At 37.5% G+C, this 24,692-nt stretch overlaps 2 protein-coding genes across 2 annotated transcripts; both read left to right on the top strand.

Annotated features, from left to right (window-relative positions):
- The first annotated feature begins 5,100 nt into the window (after positions 1-5,100).
- FBXO40 (F-box protein 40) lies at positions 5,101-12,194 on the top strand. Its single transcript, XM_032213096.1, has 3 exons — positions 5,101-5,169; positions 7,380-9,263; positions 11,491-12,194. Exons 1-3 carry the CDS (start codon positions 5,101-5,103, stop codon positions 11,734-11,736), a joined length of 2,199 nt encoding a protein of 732 aa, XP_032068987.1. The 3' UTR covers positions 11,737-12,194.
- Positions 12,195-14,607: 2,413 nt separating this feature from the next.
- Positions 14,608-24,082, top strand: SYCE3 (synaptonemal complex central element protein 3). Its single transcript, XM_032213193.1, has 3 exons — positions 14,608-14,734; positions 21,671-21,779; positions 23,834-24,082. The coding sequence occupies exons 1-3, from the start codon at positions 14,720-14,722 to the stop codon at positions 23,998-24,000; spliced, it is 291 nt and encodes a 96-aa protein (XP_032069084.1). The 5' UTR covers positions 14,608-14,719; the 3' UTR covers positions 24,001-24,082.
- Positions 24,083-24,692: the final 610 nt, after the last annotated feature.

The raw sequence follows: 24,692 nt of genomic DNA on the forward strand, positions 1-24,692 counted from the left end.
TTTTACAGATTTTTATATACATATTTTAAATATTTTTAGAGTAGTAGTTATGGATCAGTTAATTACAGCTGGAAATGTTTCCTTTGTTGGATTATAATACAGCTCCAACTAATTTTTAATTCACCTATATGGGAAATGTTATTTGTGTAGGGACTAAACTTTAATTTGGTACATTAAGAATATACTTTTTTCAGTTCAGATTTATTTCTGACATTCTTTTTAGTATCTCACTCTTTAGCTGACTGGAAAAATAATTGTATTATAGGTCCATATGAGAAGAAAAACAGAGATCATTATAACTTGGTACAGAATGTCTGAGATATCCAAATAACGTAAATTTTCAGTACAAATCTTAATTTAACAGCTGCCTTTTTTACTAACTGCATTAAGATGTGCTATATTAATATTTGAGCCAAGAATATTACAAAATGAATTATTTCCTCATCTGTCTTGTGGAATTCACGAAGGATGGTTTTCATCACCTCATATAATAAATTAGATTTGGGAACTATTGACCTGTCTTATTGGACAATTGAAGGTTATTCTGAATACAAAAAGAACTGGCGTTGAACACTTATTATTCATGCTGATGATATATATCTGATTGATAAGTATCAAAGTCTATGTAAAATTAGTTGATATAATATAAACATTTGATAAATTATCAGGTCAACTAATTGAAATAAGTCTCACATACTCCCTGTAGGCTTTTATCTATGGAAATCTGTAAAATCAGGAATCTCATATGTTGTTTAAATTTCAAACAATATTTTGAAATAATTTACATAAAAATATTTACATGGAAAAGTAAATGTTTATATTACTATTATGCAAATGCAATCTCACTTAATTCTTTTTGTCCAACTGACTTAATAACAACATCATAATCGGAAGAAGCAAACTGTTTAAAAGCACTCAAACCTTAATGGCTGATAATAATAAGAATATCATCTGGTGACGCTTTCCATCTTTCATTTGGATATGATCACAGTCAGTTATACTTGATCATATGTTGAACAGTATGAACATTTCTGAGAGGGGTCCATTTATAAAAGTTGCATATCTTTTTAAATACAGAAACATGAACAATGGATAGTCAGTTGCATTTTTGTTGTCTCTAGGTTTAAATCAATTAATTAGTTTTAGTAATCCTAGCATTGGAGGATCAGTTACACTATGGAGGAAGTTTATGTAGCTAACTAATAGCATTGAAGAGTTTATGTCAGAATATATGGCTTTTCTGCCTCCAGGAAGAAAAGTAAACGTCAGAAGAAATCTATTGCAATATTATAGCCTTAGTATTAAGTATGAGAAGATCACATTCACTTTGATTTACCAAAAACATCTAGTCACTAACAGGGTGACACTACAAAATATAGGGTTTTTTAAGACAGTGTTCAAGATATATATGTAGGGATCTGGTTGGCACTAATAACAGTGCAAAATTCCTTCTTTATTCTACTGTTGGTCTTGACTAGGAGAAAGAAGTAGGGATTCGTCATCACTGTATTAACTCCCTCTGCCTAAATTGCATTATTTTATTTGAGATCAAATATTTTTCACTGCTGCTAGGCCCTGCCTAATGATGCAAGGAATAGGTATAATTTTCAAAGGTAATAGAATTTTCAGCCACCCTAGGAATTCTGGTAAAAATATTTTTTATCCTTATCCTTTTATCATAATAATAAAATGTCAAATACTGATTGTATTTAATCAGTAAGCTAATGGCATTAACACCATACTTTTAGTATTGCTTTTCAATAGTATCTCTTTAAATACAGTATCACAGTATCATTCTAAATTTCAGGAAGGAGCTGATATCTTTTTATTAACTATTTTAATTTTTCTTCCAGAGACATAAAATACAACTGACTGGAACTATGGTAGGTACATTTGAAAAATAATAATTACAAAGAAGAAAAAATGTGTGGTTTTTTTGATAGTGTCATTTACTCTTCAATTTTGTTTGAGGTGGTGATCTAATAATGGCTCTCTACAATAATAGCCAGCGGGTTATAAAGTATGACTATCTCTCAAATGTTAACTGAGTTGGCAGTCTGCTTAAATTTCTGTTTCTCAGTTCCTTGCTATTTTTTCCTATGTCCTAAATGAAAATTTGGGATATTAATCCCATAATTAAATGAATAATAAACTCTAAAAGCACTTAGTATCCTTGAATATTGCTTAAATTGTTTAATAATTTCATACTCCAGTTTTTATAGAAAATTCCCATCTGATGCTAATTGCTTTTTGTGCTGGTGAGTATAAATTATTTAAAAATATTATATGGCCACCCATCTTAAGCAATTCTGGGAGTCCTCAACTACAGTTAAACAATTAATGTAGAAATGAGCAAATTTCTATAACTGAAATTCTGTGATGTTCAAATCTCAATTCCCTACTCAGTGAAAGAATGTAAATTAATGTATCACAGGGTGATGTTGTCCAGCCTCTGCTTGGACAGTACTGTACTTTACTAGCTTTTACTAGTTTGTCAGTAAAGGGGAACTTATCACTATCTGGAAAAAAAAATTCCACTGTTAAACTGCTGATATTATAATGATAGATCCATAAAGATGTCAAGAGTCAAACATGTCTTATATATATTTTACAAAAATAAACCCCAAACCCATAAGATTGTAAGATTATTAAAGCTCTTAGGATCTGAATATAGAAAAATGTATTTCTTAAAAGTTTATAACACTGTCCTTTTCAACAAAGAAAGCTTTTATTTTTTGCTGGTATAAATTGATATTTTTTTGCATCATCTTTGGAAAGATGAGATATTTTAAAGAAAATAGCCTGTTTCAAGTTGCTTAATTAGTTAAGAGGACAATTAAGACGTTTTCTTATTTTCTTCTTATCTACCTGTTTTTTGCTCATTCTTGTTTTCTTCTCAAATTATCCACTGGTACATTGAAACAGTCCACTTACATACCGTATCAGTACACGTGCAACATTGATTTTTAACCAGAGTTGGAAGGGACCTTGTAGGTCATCTAGTCCAACCCCCAGCCAAAGCAGAGATCCTACACCATTTCTGACAGATGGCAGTCCAGTCTCTTCTTGAAAGCCTCCAGTGATGAAGCGCCCACAATGTCTGAAGGCAAGCTGTTCCATTGGTTGATTGCTCTCCCTGTCAGAAAATTTCTCCTTATTTCCAGGTTGAATCTCCCCTTGTTCAGTTTCCATCCATTATTCCTTGTCTGGCCTTCAGATGCTTTGGAAAATAGTTTGACCCCCTTTTCTCTGTGGCAGCCCCTCAAATATTGGAACACTACTATCATGTCTCCCCTGGTCTTTCTCTTCACTAGATTAGACATGCCCAGTTCCTGCAACCATTCATTGTATATTTTAACATCCAGTCCCCTAATCATCTAATCATCTTGGTTGCTCTTCTCTGTACTCTTTCTAGAGTCTCAACATCTCTTTTATAATGTAGTGACCAAAACTGGATGCAGTATTCTAGGTGTAATCTTATTAAGGCTTTATAGAGTGGTATCAGTACCTCACTTGATCTTGATTGTATCCCTGTGTTAATGCAATTTAGGATTGCATTGGCTTTTTTGGCCACTCATATTTAATTGTTTGTCTACTAAGACTCCAAGATCCCTCTCACAGTTACTGCTATTAAGCCTGCTTTTACCCAGTCTATATGTGTACTTTTTGTTTTTTTTGCCTACTTTCCTCTACATTGAATTTCATTTTGTTAGATAGGATCCAGTGTTCAGGTCTGTCAAGATCTATCTGGATCTTGAGTCTATCATCTAGGGGCTTGGCTATTCCTGCCAGTTTAGTATCATCTGCAAATTTGGTAAGTTCCCCTTCTATTCCCTCATCTAAGTTGTTTATGAAGATATTGAAGGGTACTGGGCCTAAGACAGAGCCTTGTGATACCCCACTGTTTACTTCCCACCATGTAGAGGTAGTACCATTAAGGACTACTTGTTGATGATTTTTGTCTAAGTGCTATGTAGAGAAGAAAAACAGGAGATATATCACAAACTATTTGAAGTTACAATGGCACTGAAAAAAGTGATCTATGACCAGTTTTCACACTTATGACTGGCAGGTATTTATGACAGTTGCACTGTACCAAAGTCATGTGATCACCATTTGTAACCTTTACAGCTGGCTTCTGACATGCAATGTCAATGGGATAAGTCAGATTTACATGATTCACAACAACTGCAGTGATTCGTTTATCAACTGTGGCAAAAAGGTCATAAAATGGGGCATAACTCAACAACTGCCTTGCTCAACAATGGAAATTCTGGGCTCAATTTTGGTAGTAAGTCAAGGATTAACTGTGATATGCTTCCAGGCAGGCTCAGTTTAGGGCTGATTTCTCTCCAATTAAGTGTTGGCCAAACACTGGTTGCTTCTTCTCTGATTGAAGCTGACAACCACGTTTAAAATAGAAAAATAGACTGGTTAAGGGGAAATAAATTTCAGCAGCACTGATAATATCCTTGGGCAAGTACTTAAGGCATGTGCTGACCAGCTGGCCTCTGTTCTTACAGGCATATTCAATCTTTTGCTGCATCAGGCCATGGCTCCATCAAGTTTTAAGACTGAAATCATTGTACCAGTCCCCCCCCCAAAAAAAACTACCATCACACATACCTTAATGATTACTGTCCAGTTGCTCTCACTTCCATTATGATGAAGTATTTTGAGAGATTGGTAAAGGACTATATGTTTTCATGCCTTCCCTCTACATTTGACTCATTACAGTTTGCTTATTTTAAGAACTGCTCTATAGATGATGCACTTTCCTGTGCTTCATTTTAGTTTGGCACACCTGGAGGAGAAGAATACTCATGTGCAAATGCTGTTTGTTGATTTTAGTTTGGCATTCAACCCAATCATTTCTTAGCATTTGGTGAACAGACTGGGCATAATACTTCTTTATGTTACTGTATACTTTATTTCCTTATTGATAGACCCCAGTTTGTACGAATTGGAAGGAAAGTTCCAATTCCATCTCCTTGAGTATAGGTTCCCCATAGGGCTATGTCTTGAATCGGTTAGTGTTCACCTTGATGACCCATGAATGCTGTGCCAAGTCTACTATGAATCAAATTTGGAAGTTTGCGAATGAGTGTAGTGGTGCGGCTTCTCCAGGATGACAATGAAGATTCTTATAGGGAGGAAGTGAAGGCTTTGGTGGATTGGTGCAATAAAAATAACTCCATTTTAACAAAACAAAGGAGATTATTGTTGATTTTAGAAAGAGCTGGCATAGTCATACTCAACTTTGTATCAAGGCTGCAGTTGTGGAGGTGGTCAATAGTATTAAGTATCTGGGGGTGCAGATAACTAACAATCTGAACTGGTCTCTCCACATGTGATCCTTAGTGAATCATGCAAACCAGCATTTGCATTTCCTGTGTCAGATGAGGAGAGTACATATTTCTCCTTCTGTCCTGCTACTTTTTACAGAGGAATGATTTAACAACTGATTACTGTTTGGTTTGATGGTAGAAGTGCCTCAGGTAGAAAGCCCATTCAGAGAGTGATAAGGATAGCTGAGATTATAGGAAAATCGCTTCCTGTTATTCAGGATACTGCTTATAAGCGCTATGTGCTTAGAGCTTGAAGCATTGTTAGCGACTCCACACATCCACTTCTGCTTCTGTTGTCCCCCTGTGGGAGGTGGTTTTGAAGTATCTATAGCAGGACTACTAGATTCTGTAACAGCTTTGTTCCTTATGCCACCCATCTTGTAAACTCGCAGGATTTTTCCCCCCACCATACATAGACTGTGATGATTCTCTGCGTCATATATATGTGTGCATGTGTATATGCATAATGTTTTATTTTTTGAAAGCTGAATTCAACAAAATTTCATTTTAATGTATGCTGATTAATGTACATTTAAAGTGACAATAAAGTTATTCTATTCTATTCTATTCTTTCACTGTAGGTTCAGGATTCATATTTTGCAATGATTCAGTCAGCCTTAATTTTCTCATTGGTTATGGATGAACCTGAATTGTTACCGTATTTTTCAGAGTATAAGATGCACTGGCGTATAAGACGCACCAAGGTTTTGAAGAGGCAATTTTTTTTTAAAGTAGGTAGGTAGATAAAGGGACAGAGGGAGGGAGGGAGAGAGAGAGAGAGAGAGAGAGAGAGAGAGAGAGAGAGAGAGAGAGAGAGAGAGAGAGAGAAATAAAGATAGATAGAGAAATATAGTAGGTAAGTAGGGAGAGAGAGAGAGAGAGAGAGAGAGAGAAAGTGTAGGTAGGTAGAGGGATAGAGAGAGAGAAATAGAGAGAGAGAGAAATACAGTAGATAGGTAGGGAGAGAGAGGGTAGGTAGCTAGGTAGAGAGATAGATAGATAGAAATAGAAAGAGAGAGAGAAATACAGTAGATAGGTAGGGAGAGAGAGTGAGTAGGTATGTAGGTAGATAGATAGAGGGATAGACAGAAATAGAAAGAGAGAGAGAGAAATACAGTAGATAGGTAGGGAGAGTGAGTGAGTAGGTATGTAGGTAGATAGAGGGATAGAGAGAGAGGGAGAAATAGAGTAGGTAGGTAGATAGATAGAGGGAGAGGGAGAGAGAGAGAGAAATACAGTAGGTTGGGAGAGAGAGAAGGTAGGTAGGTAGGTAGGTAGGTAGGTGTTTCCAGGTGTATTTACCCACGTGCTGGAGAAGGAAATCACTGACTTTGTTCCTGCTGGCACAGCATTTGATCAATGTAATTCTCATCAATCAGTTAAAGAGCTTTCTAAAAGGAAAAAAAAGGTTTTGCACTCTGCAAACCTCTGCAAAACGGCCCGTTTTTTGCAAAAACAGGGCCTTTTTTTCCAAATAAAAGGCATGAATAGCCTTGGGCTTGCAGAGTGCTCGGGGGGGGGGGCAAAAACGAGCAAAAAACAGCCCGTTTGTTGTCAAAAAAAAAAAAAGCATGCATAGCCTTATGGAGGGTTATAGAGTGCTCCTGGGGGCTGGCAAAAAACGGGCCATTTTTTGCTCATTTCTGCCCTCCCCAGCCCCCAAGAGCTGTCTGAAAGCTTCTATAAGGCCATGCACGGCCATTTTGGTGAAGGGGGCGGGGCTTCAGGAGGCAAAAAATGCTATATTTGATGTATGAGACGCACCCAGATTTTCAGCCTCTTTTTTTGAGAAAAAAAGGTGTGTCTTATACTCCAAAAAATACGGTACTTGATTTTTATATTAAAATTTTACAGAGTTGTAGCTACATGTCATAGTTATTTTGAAAGTGGCTGGTTATCTGCCAAACCTTTTTGTCTAAAATATTTCATGTACTTTTCCGCATGCAGAATTCTTTTAGCTATAAACATTGTTTCAGTGTTCCTAAATGTTTTAAATCCTTGCTTCTCCTCCCCCGCCCCACCTTCCTTTAGATTAGCAGACGGCCGACTCCAGTTGGACTACATAAGCACTGTGAGAAGTGTTTCAACAAATACTGCCAAGCTCCAGCAGAGCCTTCAGTCTCATGTGTAGTGATCAGTTGCCATTCTCACTGTGGTGCTGTCTTTCATATGTGCAAAGAGGATGATCATAAACTCCTGTGTCCCCTGGAACAAGTTTCATGCCTTAATTCTATTTACGGCTGCCCTTTTACAATGGCCCGTTTTAAAGTGGCAAAACATCTCCAAGTTTGCCCCGCCAGCATAGTTTCTTGTTCTATGGAATGGAATCGTTGGCCATGTGCAGATTCTGAAGCCATTCTTCATGAGAACATTATGAAGCAGCAGCCCAAGGAAGAGTGCCTGGATGTAGCCATAGCTCTGAGAGATCAGGCAGCTCTCTTTAAAGCACTCAAAATGGCCAAGATTTTCCCAGAATGCAGAGGGGCTCGTACCCTGGAAGAAACAACAGATGATATTGACTATTTTGAAGAAAAAGCTGTTGGAGGAATTGCTGAGCAGAACCCACCAAATGAAGCTGAGGCAGCTGTGCTCACCCAGCAGGAACGTGAAAATCTGGCAAAAAATAAAGAAGGAATGGATTTGATTGGTTACAAAAGCTGGGAAAAAATGTTTAGTAAAGAATTTCAAGCATGCCAAGTAGCAGACCTGTCACCCAGCAATACAGAAAACGCATCTGAAAGTGGATCTTCACATAAAGAACATGCTTCTGGTAGCACTGTGGAAGGAGCCAGAAGTACAGAAGGCACTGAAAAAAATGAAATCCATCAAATCCATTTAGCAGCTGAAAAAACAGGGTTGGCTCCTTGGCAAGATGGAGTGCTAGAGAGGCTGAAGAATGAGGTTCCTGTTGGGGAATATAACATGTACTTGGTGCACCATGGAAGGATGCTCATTCATTTTGGTCAGATGCCCGCTTGCACTCCCAGAGAAAAAGACTTTGTATATGGAAACCTGGAAGTTCAGGAACTGAAGACTGAGACCACCTTCAGACCACCACTTAGTTATTGTGGCAAAAGAGCAAAGCTTGGGGATGCTATGGCAAATAAAAAGCCAGGTAAGAGCATATCCCTGGATACTTCAGAGTTGGGCATAGATGTTGAAGAACTTCCCAAATCAAACATAATAAAAACAACACTGTTATGCACTCTTGAGAAGGAACTAAAAGGTCATGAAATATCTAAAACAAAGTCCTCTGATGCCTTATATGTGGATACTGGGACTCAAACATACAGCTTTGTTGCCCAGCCTTTTTCTTCAAGAGCTGTTCTAGCAGATATTTTAGATACAAAAGACCCACTGGATCTCCATATGCAGCTCCATACTGAGAGTGTAACTCAAAGATACAACAAAAGCAGCTCTGCATTTACATTCTCTTGTAACCACTTTTTTAGGAGAGACGAGTTTTCTTCACATTTCAAGAATGTTCATGCAGATATCCAGTCCTCCTTAGATGGGTGGTTCCAGCGTCGCTGCCCACTTGCCTATTTGGGATGCACTTTTGTTCAATATCCTTGGCATTCTTCTGGGCAAAAGACAAATGTTATCTACAATCAGCACCTCATGGCATTTGTTGTTAAGCCAGAGATCGATCCTGTCCTCTCAGAAGCCAAGAAAAGTAACTTTATAAGTAGTAGACAAAGGAATGAAAGGATTGCTCTAACTAATCTTCCCATGGAGATCCTGAAGTACATTGCTGGATTTTTGGATAGTGTTAGCTTGTCTCAGCTAGCTCAGGTGTCAGTACAGATGAGGGATATCTGTGCTACTCTGCTGCATGAAAGAGGAATGGTTTTTCTGCTGTGGAAAAAGAAAAGATATTCTCATGGAAGAACATCATGGAGAGTCTGTGGAAAGGTAAGTGCTGGGGGTACAGAAAAGTGCAGCAGAATTATCCAAATAGAAGGATAAAGGGATATTTATAGTGGCTTCTAAGTTATGGATATTTTTAGCATTACAAAGTACAGGTAGTCCCTTACTTACAACTATTTGTTTAGTGAATGTTCAAAATTACAATGGCACTGAAAAAAAAGTGACTTATGACCACTTTTCACACTTAACAACAGGTGCCGCATCTCCATGATCATGTGATCAAAATTCAGACAGGTAGCAATTAACTGATATTTATGATTTGCAGTGTCCCAGGGTCATGGGATCACCTTTTGTGATCTTTCTGACAAGCAAAGTCAATGGGGAAGCCAGATACACTTAACAACCTGGTTACTAACTGAACAACTGCTGTGATTCACTTAACAACTATGGCAAGAACGATTGTAAAATGGGGCAAAACTCACTTAACGAATGTCTCACTTAGCAACATAAATTTTGGGCTCAGCTGTAGTCTAAAGTCGGGGACTACCTGTAATTTTAGTTAAGCATGAACATACTATAAACAATCCTGTGACAATCAGAATGCATGATTATAGGATTTGATTTAAACTTCTCAAAAGAAGGGTCAAAGAGTCTCCAAATGAAAAATTTCAAAATGATTGGCCAAACCATAGGCAGTTGACTGATTAAAGCCAGACAAGAGGGACTGGTGTTAGTCAGTAGAAGCTGTACATGGAGACTGAGTTTCATTCTATTTTGTGTGATGTTGTATTACCTCAGAAAGAATAGATATGCAGCATGGCAATGCTCTGTGATTGTTATCTCTCACTGAACATAATTGGCAGCTGGAATGAAATGCATCTTTATGTAATTATGACTATAGTACCAGCTGCAAACGTTCCTGAAAGAGTCAAGAATATGCTTTGGTTATATCTTTGGATTATTAAAGTGTACAAAATCTAGGACTATTTTTACAAGTGTCAGAACTTACTACTGGTATAAAATGAGGCAGCTAGGCTGTTAACAATGCAAAGTTGAAGGATCATATGATACATACAATTGGTGGTCTGTATTGATTATCAATTTTGTCACAGATAGAACAGTGCATTACAGTGAATCCTGAAGCATGAAATGACTTAGAAGTTGACAATCTGAGGGACAATATATCCTATTGCAAACCTAACATCTATAGGAAAGATCATAGAAAGATCATAGGGCTGGAAGGGACCTTGGAGGTCTTCTAGTCCAAACCCTTGCCCAAGCAGAATACTTGATTCCATCTTGGACAAATGGCTTCTAATCTTTTCTTGGAAACCTCTAGTAATGGAACACCAATTACTTTGGGAGGTGTAAGCTGCTCTGTTGGTTAATTCAGTGCCCCCCAGTGCGCACCAGGGATTGGTTTCATGGAGATTTTCTGCAGACCGGAGGAGGGGTGATTTCTTGTGCTGCCTGCATCCCATGGGTAGGGCTTCACTTGTTTGTGTGGACCTGTTTCTGGCATGCTGCGGACCGGTGTCAGACCATGGATTGGGGAGACCCCTGGGTTAATTGTTCTCACTGTCAGGAAATTTCTCTTTAGTTTCAAGTTGGATCTTATTTAGATCCTCCATGAATCCAAAGAATTATATATTTTGAATTTGAATCAAGGAAATATGAACAGTCAAATAAAAAGTATATTAACATCTTTACCCATACCACACCCATAGATAAAATTATCTAGAATTTTTACTATAATTTCCAACCATCTCAACTAAAACATTTAAACCAACAACTTGGTAATTCAACTTCAGATGGTACATAGATAAAAATGGATCTTGGAATCACATTAAAATAAAAACTTTTGTTCCTATAGAGAACATTTTATTTATCAACAGATACCACAGATAGCACAGTTTTCCTGACAACAGGCACAATAATCAACATCTGGTGTTTGAATAAAATCTCTAATTCTGAAATGCTCTTTAAAAAGGGTAGTAACATAACATATGACTTAGTTGTTTAAAAAAATCAATGCAGGCTATAAAACTATGGATAGCCATGTTAAACCAGTACTTGTCCAAGAGTTTTAAAGAATGTAAATAAATAAAATACATAAACACTTTCCTGTTTTCACCATGACAAATCTGTTGAAATAATTAATATACAAATATTGTCCATGCTTTCCTTTGGTTCATATAGGAAAGAGTTATTTGCAACATCTTATCACAATACTGACATTTTCTTACTCTCTTTTGTTCATCTCTTTTGGTAGATCTGGAAATTTAGCACCTTGTTCTCCACTATCAATAGGTGGCAACTCAGCAATATTCCATCCATAGCTGTACACTTGAAAACTTGCCCTTTTTATGAAGTGGAACATAAACAGGATCCTATTTTGCTTACTAGCATGCTTTTACCTCAAGAACAAACAGAAGATAATTTGGTCTCCACATTTAAACACAGACGTGGCTGTGGACCTGGTTCCAAGAAATTTCAAGAAGACTGCACTGATTTCTAAAAGCATATGTCAAAGCATTTGGGGTTCTTTGAAATGCACTGCATAGTCTGCTTTAATATGTCAACAAAGTATTTTTTATAGTTTGCTGATTGGTCAGGATGATATGCTGTGCTCTAATTTTATAATTTTTGGTTCCTACACTGGCTCTAGAAGTTCTAGAGAACCTCTCTGAGTCCCTAAACTTTTCTTTATATTCCCCCCCCTTTTTTTTTGCTGATTTACATTCCCAAAATTCATACCTTTCTCCCAATTCATTGCTTACTTGCCTAATGGACCCTAATGCCTGATGTGATCCTTCGAATTGTCCCTCTTGACTCATCAAGAGTGGTGTCCATATTGTTGGGGGGATAAGGGAATATGATAGCTTTCTTCAATGAAAGAAAGTCTAACCTGTTATCCCAGAATGCACTAACTTGTTACAAACAAGCAGATTCCATTTATGTTTCTTATGAATTTGGATCTGGATTCAAAAGTTCTTTTCTAGTGTATATGTTTGACATTCATTATGCTTTAATGCTGCTTGAGAACTGCTTTTTTTTGGAGAATATCCTTGTAAGTTAAGATTGGACAACAGATAAATTATGTAAATAAATACTTTATGTGATCATTTTAATGTATTTCATATTTTTTTCAGTTTCATGACATAATGCTTTAGAATTCAGCACTAAATAGGACCTATAAAGGCTGCATCTAGGTCTGGGGAGGGGGCATTGCATGTGATCACGAGGATTCAGAATTGCATCATGTATTTAACATGAATCAGAAATGGGGAGACTAGAATTCTACTACTATTCAACCACAAAGTTCTATGAATGACTTTGGATTAACTTCTTTTTTTCCAGAAACTTCTCTAAAAAATTAATAAAAACAAAAAACCTTATATATTAAACTTATCAAAGGTACCCAACTCTGTAGAGCCCTGGAAATTACACAATCCATATCTCTATGTTAAACAAACTCAGCCAATTGCTTATTCAATAAATCACTGTTAAACAAACAGTGAATGAAATGTGTCTAATGGGATTCAAATAATTTAACAACTGGTTTTCTGCCCTAATGACCAGCTGGATAGGTGTGGCTCGGTGGTCATGTGACCATGTGTTCATGGCCAACTCAACGTCACTGATGTCGATGGGTGCTTTACCTTAGCTGTTACAATGTAATAAGAGTTAACCGGAGAGGCAGTTTCTGTAAGCAGGGCAATAAAGATTAGGCTAGAAACAACACCACAATGTTTTCTTCCTGCCTTCCTTACAGGATTAGCCCTGTAAAGTGGAAAAAAACAAAAGGAGATTTCTTCCAACAAACGGTTGTCTGAACTGCTTAGAAAGTTAACTGATTAATTTTCTGGCTGAGTTTGAATCCCACTACTGGTCTTAAGCCTGTTTGCTAGAGTTATAAAATTATAACTACTTATTTGTATCAGTGCATCTCTAAAAATGTCCCTAAATTTATTTTGGAAAAGTAACTTTTGACAAAATGGGGAAGCTTCTCAAGTAATCTCTAACGTGGAACAGTATTCTATAGAAAAGGAAAGAAAATAGCATAGCCTTCTGCAATCTAGTGCCTTTCAGATAGATTAGAATATATCTCTTAGAAATAATAGCTTGCCATCATATTGTAGACTAAAGAATGGAATATCAGTAATAATTATATTTTTTAAAAGTTGAAAATGCCATTTTCTAAGAGAATAGCCCCCCCCCAACCTTTTGTGTACCAGGGAATGGTTCTGTGGAAAGGTTTTTCCGCAAACCAGAGGGGGCATGATTTCGTGTGTGGTCTGCATCATGTGGATGAAGCTTCAGCTGTTTGTATGGCTCAGTTTCTGGCATGCCACAGCCTGGTGCCGGTCACAAACCGGGAGGGGGGTGGTTAGGGACCTCTGATTTAATAGACACAAAACCAGAGTTTTGACTGACTGTTAGTTCACCATATCCCTGCAAACTAATTTCTGCTTTAAGAGAGCGAGAGAAAAATTCAGGGATACCCAGGGAGACTCAATTTATTGGATTTATTTAGGCTGCAATCCAAGGAGAATATAAGCAGGAAATGGGTTCCAAACCTTCTCTTCCTTTTACTTACCGTAAATTTGATTGCATTAAGTCCTTGGGTTTCAATCCTCTTCCTGTGTTACATATTTGAAAAACTAGACAATTTAACTCATTCAGATGAAAAAATAGCCAGATAAATTTTCAAATAGGTGCTTGGACTCTATTTCAGTTGATTAAGTCACATTATTTGAATGGCTATCAAAAAGGACAAATACATAGCCATCATTATTTGTTGAGCACAGTAACATTTTACAAAGTGATTGTTTTTTTTCATTAAGAATATAAGGCAGGAGGTAGTAAAACCCAAATGCGCATAGATCCACATGAGTTAAGAGCCCAGCTATGTGGGTACCTTTGTAGTTCTATATTATATTGTAATGGTTTTTTTTAAAAAAAATGTTACTTCATATCTGTTTTTATAAAGTATGTTTTCTACCTTAACATGTGCTTATTAATTTACCTATGCATTACTTTTACTTTTATTTTGTGTGCTATTGGTTGAACATCCATGAGTTTTATAAAAATAAATATTCTTCTTAAAAGCCAATTTTGATTTTTAAAATCATAAACCTACCTAGTACCTAGTAGAGGTTAGAGGAAGAAAATCAAATCAGAATAGAGTATTTGATGCAGAATGGACAAATGTTTTTTTTTTCTCAACTAAAAGACAAAATTATATAACTTGTGGGTCATGAGACAATAAGCGTCTTACTGTACGTGAAAAGTTGGTGAATTCTTTTTTCTTCAACATTGCACGTCCGATGAAAGTTGTGGGCAGAAGAACCGGGTGCAAACGCCCAGGGATATTCCCGCTGCGGCAGCCGAGGAAAGAGGCGCGTGGGGGCGTTTCGCGCACCAACCGTGCCGCCTCCTCCTTCCTCTTTGGGCGAAGCGGAGGTCCAGCCGCAGCGGCCCCGGAGAAGTGTGGGGGGATGGCGGGTGAGAAGGTAGGTCGGCCCAGGGCGGCTGATACAGGCGGCCCAAGGGAAATAGGTCGAGCTCCCCTTGCGAAAGGGAGCGGGCACGCCGTTAGAAGCCGTTTGGGAAACCGAGGCGGGAGGCAGTGAACTGAGGGCGGCCCAGAGAAGGCTGGCTTGACTCCCTCGCTCTCCCTCCCTAATTAGGTTTAATGTAGCCCCGACCGTTTCCATGTGTAAAGGTTATTTGGAAAGGGCTGCCAGAGACCACGGCCGCCGTCCTCTTGCCGCCTCCTACTCAAGGAGCCAACCCCCCCCCCCAAAAAGTCCTGCTTTCTAGTCTTTCTAGCCAAGTCGTTTGGCAGTAGTTGAGGAGAGCAGTCTTGGAGGAAGTTCACGTTTCTTCGACTCCACTCAACGCCAAAACCGGTGATCCAGTATATCTTATTTTACCTAAAACATTTACTTCCTTTCTCGCGTGTTAATGTGTCGCGTGTGTTAAACCTCAGTGAAATGTATTGTAAAAAAAGTAAGCCAGTCTTCCTCAGTCACGGGGGCGGCGAGCAGTTTATCCCGTAGGGTTCTTTAAAACTCCTTTATAAAAATTATTTTATACTTCATGTGGGCCGGAAATAATAATGATCTGGTTTAACTTATACCCCAATCCGACATAGGTTTTCATGGAACTAAGGTCAGTGGAGTGAATATCCTGTTACCTATTTATATCAAGTCCCTACTTAATCGACTTGAATTTACTTGCAGATAAACATATGTTTTTGACTGCCTGGAAGGATATATACCATTGAAGTAAAAAAATTATCTGAGTGATAAATTATATTTCAGCAATGTTAAATGTAACTTTCTTTGGATGTAAGTCCTATTAAATGGAATACCATAGACTTCTGACTAAATGTTAAGATTCATGTGACTATATTGTATTATATGGAAGCTTAATAAATGTCCATTAAATTAATTATGAATATATTGATATATAAATAGGACATTGCAGAATTAAAGTACTTTTTCTTAGATAATATAAATCTTTGTGATTTTGTTCTTTCATTTTGCTTGTATGTTTGTGTGTGTATGCATGTGTGCACGTGCGCACGCACACACACACACACACAACAATCATTTAGTGGAGAGCAATTTTCAGTTTCAAAATATGTAAAGAGCCTATATAGTTCAATTATATTAAATTTCATTTGTTGTCTAGAAGGATACCATGTTCAACATCTCTCTGCTTAAATACACTAAACACAATCCAAAATTGTTATAATATTATGAACAATTTTTATGAAGTAAAGCCACAGCTAAATTCCAAGTAATTGGGATAGGAAATGACCCACATTCAGATTTGGCTTAAAAATAAATTGCTTCATTTAAAGTAGGTTACCCATCATTAAAAATCATTATACTTCCATGAAGTATGCATTAAAATTGCATTTTGCTTACTAAGAGCCAAGGTGGCGCAGTGGTTAAATGCAGCACTGCAGGCTACTGCTAGATCAGCAGGTCAGCGGTTCAAATCTCACTGGCTCAGGGTTGACTCAGCCTTCCATCCTTCCGAGGTGGGTAAAATGAGGACCCAGATTGTTGGGGGCAATATGCTGACTCTCTGTAAACCGCTTAGAGAGGCCTGAAAGGCCTATGAAGCGGTATATAAGTCTACTGCTATTGCTATATATTGCTACTAAACCCAGAACAGAGTATTTCATTTGACCCACTTCCAATCAACAATCTAATCAAGTCCAATAAATAGGTTTGTATGACTTTTTATTACTGTTCTCAATGAGATTAGTGCCTAAGTATTTCAGATTCATTGATACATCGTATAGCTATGTACTTCAACCTTGAAACTAAAGTCTAATTCTACAGTTGTGAAGGACATTCAGTACCATTTTTTCCAATTGCTTTAGAGGAGCAATTTGCAAATTATTTATAAATCATTCAGTGTTTGAAAAATGTATTGCCAATATTCAGACAGTAGTGTACAAAAGTATTTCTATTCACAAACAGAAAATAACAAGATCTAGGATGCCAGTACAGATAATATTTTGTCACTCAACAGAGGATAGATGTCGTTAGTCTAGCATTATCCCTGTGTGAAAAATTCCTACGAAAGAATAATGGAACTGCTAGAACATAGGCTATGTACTCAGACTTACATATCGAAAAGATACAAATATGCACTGCCAGCATATTTTTTCTACCTCATTTCCATGACTTTACCTTTATCTCATCCACTCATCTATGAGACAGGCATAAATCATCATTAGCTACACAAGTATTATAATAGTATTTCCTCCTTTATTCTAATATTATTGAAGGGCAACCTTAAAATGTGTAAATCTATATTTGCTCAATAACTGGTATAATAGACAGAGAGTAATGGGTATCATATTTCATTCTGATACAACATTCTGATTTAAACACATATAAACAGTACTACAGCATGATTGTGGAAACAACCCTTAGATCAAGGTTCCACAAAATGATCAATCTTGACCCCCAAGGTTGATGGGACTAACCAAAGGCCAGTATTGTTATTTGCACTACTAGTAGTAAAGTCAATTTTATTTAATTATTTTCCTACAAATTTTTTTTACAAGTCAATGAACTGAAGAGTTTGGGGACGCCACCTTAGATCATTGAAATGTTTGAAATAGCATCTTTGTTAACTTGCAGATTTAGCTTTCTAGTAGCAAAGCCCTCCTTTTTGGCAATTTTCTTTATCCTGAGATGGTTTGGGTGGCCTTCTTCGGAAGCTTCTTATAAGCAAACTGCAATTATCCTCCAAAGAAAAAATGCTAAAGCCTCTGAGCATCAGGATTTCACAATATCCAGAAAGGTGAGAAGGATGATAGCAAAAGCATCCATTCTAGAGTCCAGCTCTTTCTCTAGTGTCCTCCTCTCTGGAGGAAAAAAATGCTAGCGAACTGGCATTCTCAAAGGCTCTGCTCAGAAAGTTCTGTTCTTCCAGGGTGAGGGAGGATTTCCCCTCATGGAGGTGAGGTAAAATCCCTCAGTGTGCTGGGGGTGGTATTGTGGATGGCAAACCCTTTGTCTCCTTTGTTAGCAACTTTCCTCAAAAACAGGCAGAGAAGATTGTAACTGATGATTGCAAAGCACTTGTCAACTAGTTGTAAATATGAGCAGGTTGCCAAACAGTTTGCCAGGTGCCCAAAATGTAATTGTAACTGGAAGAGGGTAGCACAATGTTTTACATTGCCTGGAAGTGATTGGTTCTGTGACCATCGTGACTGTCAACAGTTATTAACCAATTGAAAGTTTTCTTGTGATTTTCTTGGGATCATATCCTATTTGGTTTTCATTTTGAAATTATGTTAAAATTCTGAAATCTGTTTCATTTGTCTAATAAATTAATGGTTATTCAACAAAGATATTTTTGACTAATCAAAACAAGTATCTAACATTTTAAAATAAAGTTAAGTAATTCAGTAGGCTTCAGTATAAGCAATAGTTGCATTAGCTATTTAAATTTTTGGATAAGAATGTAGATGAAAACAATTGTGCTGAATAAACATTCACACTGGAAAAGATTAAGTTTATCCTACATATTAATCAACTATTTGACAGAGGAATTCAATTGAGATGGAGACAAACTGCAATGAGTTAAAAGAGTTGTTATGGAGGTAGAACAAACATGTGGATATATGTTCACTGTTCAGTGTTCACAGACAGCAGGTTTGGGTTGATTATTAGGAAATACTTCTACATAGTAAGAGTTGTTAAGAATGATGCTGAACTCTTTCTTTGGAAGTATTTAAACAGAGCCACATAATCATTTATCATTAATACTATAATAACTGACATCTGCATTGGACAAAGGATTAGACTATGATCACCCAACTCAATAAAGTCACTCTCTGTTGAGTATACAAAAGTCAATTACAAACCGGAAAAAAGAGAAACACAATACTTAAAAAATGAACTAAAGCCATAAAATGGCGACTGGATTAAGGTGAATTGCAGTTAATAATTGTGACTACAGTATATTCATTGAGATCCCAAGACCTTAGAAAAGAGCCACGTCTCAACTGCTTTTCTAAAGACTTGCTGGATCAGGGGGCAGATTATTCAAATTTGGGGATATATTATTAAAAAAATAATAAGGGACATGGTGGCTAAGACGCTGAGCTTGTCAATAGAAAGGTTGGCAGTTCGACAGGTTCGAATCCCTAGTGCCACATAGCACGGTAAGCTCCTGTTACTTGTCCCAGCTTCTGCTAACCTAGCAGTTTGAAAGCACATAAAAAATGCAAGTAGAAAAATAGGGACCACCTTTGGTAGGAAGGTAACAGCGTTCTGTGTGCCTTCGGTGTTTAGTCATGCTGGCCACATGACCATGGAGACATCTTCGGACAGCCCTGCCTCTTTGGCTTTGAAACGGAGATGAGCACCACCCCCTAGAGTCGGGAACGACTAGCACATATGTGCAAGGAAAACCTTTACCTTTACCTATTAAAAAAAAGGAGAGGCTGCCACTCAGAAGACATGCCTTTGAGGTCCCAAAGGCGGCATTGTCCCAATAAGGCACCTGGAGAATGCTCTTCCAGTTGGAAGGTGTGAGGTAGGCAGATATCCTAGCACTGTGATGGGGAACCTACGGCACGTGTGCCAGAGGTGGCACGCAGAGCCCTCTCTGTGGGCATGCATTGCCAGCTGCTCTTCGTGGGCACAAGTGCACCAGAAAACAGTCTGAAAATGGCCCCAAAATTGTCCCCAAACCAGGCTGGTTTTGTATCCATTTTCTGGGCCATTTTCTGGTTATTTTTTGGCCTGAAATGGCCTGAAAACAGCAAAAAATGTCCCCAAAACAGGCATGCATGCGCTGGCCAACTCGTCTTCAGGTTTCTGTCGCCCCGGTGCGTGCATATTCACACACGTTCTGGTTTGGGCACTCGGTGCTGAAAAGGTTTGCCATCACTGTCCTAGCAGGGAGGCAGCTCCGCATGGTCCTATACCATTGGGTGTTTTGTAGGTAACAACGAAAACCTACAATTATACTCAGAAGCCTATCGGGAGCCAGTGTAGATTGTGGAGTCAAGATGTCAAGAGGTGATGAGGAATCATTTGTTTTGCTGCATTATGTATCAATGAATTTTTTGAATGATTTTAAAGGGCAGCCCCAAGTAAAGTGCATTGCAATAATCCATATTTGAGAAAGTCCTGGAGACCAGGTGAAGAAATGTTGCCTAGGGAATGGCCAAATGAGAGAGTGCATAGCTTGCAACAGCATAATGGGTAGAGAAAAAGGCTCAGAAGGGACCCTCCCTTAGCTTCTCAGGATGTAAAGGAGATGATGGGAGGTTTGTACTTTCAGACTTGTAAGATTATGTTCACATAGCCTTAACAATAAAGTAGAAAGAACTCATCTGCTTTTGTTTCCTGTCTGGTCTGGTCCTACCTGGAAAGGGTGTCAGGAGGTGACATGAGAGATTGAGAACAGGGCTCCCAGCTCTAGGAATAGACACAATTGGTGCACAAGACAAAGTTCTGTAAAAATGCCTTCAGCCACAGTTGCCACCTGTTCTTTCAATAGGAACTGTGAATTCAGAAGGATACCCATGTTGTCAAATACATTCAAATGGGGCAGGATTACCCCACTCAGAGACAAGGTTTAAAAATTTTCCAGTTCTTGTAGGAGCCAAAACTAACAGCTACTCAGTCCTGGAAGGATTGAACTGGAATCTGTGGTTCACCATCCAGATCCCATAACCTCTAGACACTGACAGAAGTTTGCTAGCTTCACTTGGTAGCAACTATGGTGGAGATGTAAAATCGAATATCATGAGTGTAGTGGTAAAACTGCACTCTAATGTTAAAAAGGAGAGAAAAACACCTGTGGTACCCCACAAAGCAGGGGCCTAGGGGTAAAGCAACAACACTGGTCTGAAGGAAGGAGGAGACCATTGCAGGACAGTACTCAATCAGTTAAGCCAGTCCAAAAGATTACTATGGCTAATCGAATTATTGGAGGCTACTGAGAGGTTAACAAAAAAGAATAGGATGAATGAATTACTGCCATCCTGACCCCAAAATTTATCAACAAGTGTGACCAAAGGTTTCTCAGGACTATCCTGGACTGTATTTGACTAGAAAAGATCCACATAATCCATTTCTTCCAGGACCTTTTAAAACTTGGGCCTTCCTAGCAAAACATGTTGCAGACTGGATGAAGATTGTCCAGATATGCAGGATTCAATGATGATTTCTTCTTGAAAAGGAGCATAGACTATAGTCTGATTCAAGCATCAGGACCATCCGTTCTCTTAGGGAAGAATTTGCCACTAGACAGACCCATCTACATGCCCCCTTCCTGGCCTTGACCAGCCAGGAAGGGATTGAATCAAAATTACAGGTACTGTATCCACAGTACCAAGGACCCTATTCACTTCCTCAAATCTACTGGGTAAAAATAATTATAGATAACATAGGATCAAGCTTCAGTCAAATCCATAGGACTTGCCCAACTGGAGACTAACTTGGAACAAATCCAAGCAATCTGATACACAAGGTACTGAGAATAGTTATTACAGCAGAACTGTAGTATTCTCATATCAGTGGTGCTGTGGGCATTTCTTTTGCTGCTTTACCCACCAAAGATCCTTCCAAGTTCCTCCTAAAACTAGGAAACATACCAGAGTCTGCACAAGAAGAGTGCAGTGGTGTAATCTATTTGAAAGCATCACCACTCCCTTATTCAAGCAGTGACCAGGGCCTCAACCAAACTTAAGAATCTTAAGCGCCCTCTGAAACCTGATTGTGTCTGCACTCAAAAACTATTTTTATTTATTGTTTCTAAACCAAACTGGGAATCTTCTGGTTTGATAAAATGCTTAAAATGAATATTAATTTTTTTTTAAACCATCATTTTATTGTTTGCATCAAATATAGGTTCACATGTTGCTCTACTATTAATAATCATTTGTTTTCTATTAGATGGCTAAATGTGAACCCTGCGAAAGAAGTTATGATAACATGGTAAAAATGCTTGAGGATTTGAATAGGGATTTGGAAAAGCTTCTGGAAGACATGGAAAAATTATCAGGTGTGACGTATTCCTGAAGTGTATCTATATATTGCTAACAAATTATCAATTCAGAGTAATAAGAATTTACTGCATTTTTTGTATATGTTCATTCGAATTACAATACTTATTAGTAACTGTTGGATGTGCGTTCCCATTAGGTAGCACTGGTCATATGTAGCATATAGTTAAGAACTATGGATTTCTATGCTAGAACTGTTTTATGTAACCTGATCTGTTTCTGCAGATTATTATTTTATGGAATTAAGCTTAATGTAGTTTGTTTTTATGAACTTTTTACTTTGCTTTTCCAGAAAAATTGCTCATTTAAGTACCATAATTTCTTTTCATTTTTCAGAAGAATGTTTTTTTAAAGTACTAAATGAAAATAATTTCTTATAGGAAATGTCATCATTTTGCAAATGTGCAGACTCAATTATAAACACACTAATAAAGAATCCTAGAAAGAAATTTTTGTTTAACTATCTTTAACTAAAAAAATTTCTGCCTTTTCATATTAAATGTTCCATATGTATTAAGGGCCTTTAAAAACATATGGAAAATTAGTTATCAAGGAAGCAGATCAGAGATGGGTTGCTTCCAGTTCGGCCCGGTTCAGCTGAACTGGTAGTGGCGGCAGCAGGAGGCTCTACCCACCCACCTGAACACTTCTGCACATGTGCAGAAGCATCACGCGTGCACAAATGAACCAGTAGTAAAACTGGTACAAACCCACCACTGAAGCAGATAATATGTTGTGGGAAAAGAGTAAATATTTTCAATTCATTATGTCTCTGTATTGAAATCCTTCTTTGCAGATTAGGTTTTCCAGTTCATGAAAGAATATTGTACTATTGGAAACGCATTAAAAAAACTCTGGAAGAAAAACTCCAATAATAAGGCTAAGTGATAGGGCTACTAAGCAAAATATTACATGACCCTGATGGACTTATGATCTCACTTTCATGACAGTCATTAAGTGAATTACCCACAGTCGTTAAGCAAGACATCACATGACTGCAACTTTCAATTTTACTGCCAGCTTCTCCATTGACTCTGCTGGTCAGAAGCTGGTTATGAAGTGTGCAAATTGTGATCATGTGATTGCAGAATGCTGTGACAATGCCCACCGATTATAAAGCACCTAAAATCTCAATCATAGGGACACTGCGATGATTATAAGTATGAAGACTGTTCCTAAAGTTATTTTTTCAGTACTGTTGTAATTTCAAATGGTCGCTAAATAGGGTAGTCATTTGACTGATTGCTTTTGCTCTCATTAAAACATCATTTTACAAATAAAAATCTGGTCTCTCTAATTAGACGTTCTAAACATATAGCAACTATGATAATGTAAATCAGATTATGCAAAAAACAAACAAACCTTGACATACTGTTTTCATCAGGAGTGCATTTCAGGGAAGAGATTTTAACTTCCTTTTAATGGATCAATTCCTGATTCATTCATTCACACTACTGTTTTTAATGGACTAATTTAACATTGTGAGATTAATTACTTAACAATTTTGTTTATTGCATATCTGTACATTACAGTATAGTGTCCATGTTAAAAGTAATCAGGAATACGTACATAGTCAAAACAAGAACTTTTGTAATTAAAAATTGAGCCAAGGTGGCGCAGTGGTTAAATGCAGCACTGCAGGCTACTGCTAGATCAGCAGTTCAGCGGTTCAAATCTCACCGGCTCAGGGTTTACCTCAGGGTAAAATGAGGACCCAGATTGTTGGGGGCAATATGCTGACTCTCTGTAAACCGCTTAGAGAGGGCTGAAAGCCCTATGAAGCGGTATATAAGTCTACTGCTATTGCTATTGCTATTGACACAGAACTACCCTGATGATTAGTAAAATGGAAAACAGTAGATGAATAAACTATTTTCTGTAGCATAATACAAACATTTGCAAGCATTGGCTTGAATCCTTAAATACCATATTTGAAAAAATATTTAGAATTAGAATTGGCAGTTCTGCTACTGTTTATTTTTTATTACTTTCTCATTCATCCTATTCAAATCCACCCATTGAATCACTGAATTTATCTGTTGGGTTGTCCCAGTGCAGGCTACTTGGATGGCTTATGATATGGTGGTAATGCGCGCTAATCCAGACTTGGCCAATTCAATGAGACGTCTGGAAGATGCCTTTCTCACTTGTAAGGAAGAAATGGAGAAAAACTGGCAAGAAATGTTGAAGGAGACTAAAAGTGCTGAACCAAAACAATAACTGTTTTTGAAATCAGTGGTGGAAGAGTTAGTCTTGAGTAGTGTGCTCAGTGTTTATTTACAAAATACATTTTAAAAATATGTTCCTGAGCTGTGTCTCTTTCCATTTTTATTCTTGAATGAAAATGCTTTCAAACATTTAACCGGTATGCACAACTACAGTATGATTTTATTTTATTTTCATCATTGATGATGTCAGTCGCAGAACATATTCTTATCAAATTCATTTCCCATATTAACCTATAAAATTAATAACCTTAAGAATAGGAGTTACTGAAACTAAAGTTACTGAAGTCTTGATCTTGCTATATATATTTACATGAAAGAAAAATTTATAAATTCAATCCAGTTTATTTCCATCAGCATTTGTAGGAGTGCAGCCCTAAATGACAAATAAGATGAGAATAATTTGACCACAAGATGGCACTCACACACAAGGATCAATTTTAGAAAAACAAATCTTAGCATGCCAACAACACAGGTTGTATCCATATATACAGTAATAGACAATTCAGGGAAGAGATAGGATAGCTGAATGTATGTTAAAGCCAAAGATGGAAATATAATTCATGAGAGGTGAAGGGGTAGAAGATGAAATAAAGAGAATTACTCTTTTTCTGATTTGTGGCAAGTCAAGAGGAGCTGGAGGGGGGAAAGTACCTTCTGATATGAGATAAAGAACATACCCATCCT

This window comes from Thamnophis elegans, chromosome 3 (assembly GCF_009769535.1).
Source record: "Thamnophis elegans isolate rThaEle1 chromosome 3, rThaEle1.pri, whole genome shotgun sequence".
Classification (NCBI taxonomy): domain Eukaryota; kingdom Metazoa; phylum Chordata; class Lepidosauria; order Squamata; family Colubridae; genus Thamnophis; species Thamnophis elegans.

Excerpts from the sequence above, each read along its gene's own strand:
- FBXO40 (XM_032213096.1), top strand. The coding sequence starts at position 5,101 with ATGAGTGTAGTGGTGCGGCTTCTCCAGGATGACAATGAAGATTCTTAT. Across the intron at positions 5,170-7,379 it reads GGGAGGAAGTGAAGGCTTTG|ATTAGCAGACGGCCGACTCC; the intron begins GTGGATTGGTGC and ends ACCTTCCTTTAG. Across the intron at positions 9,264-11,490 it reads CATGGAGAGTCTGTGGAAAG|ATCTGGAAATTTAGCACCTT; the intron begins GTAAGTGCTGGG and ends CTCTTTTGGTAG.
- SYCE3 (XM_032213193.1), top strand. Across the intron at positions 21,780-23,833 it reads AGACATGGAAAAATTATCAG|TGCAGGCTACTTGGATGGCT; the intron begins GTGTGACGTATT and ends GGGTTGTCCCAG.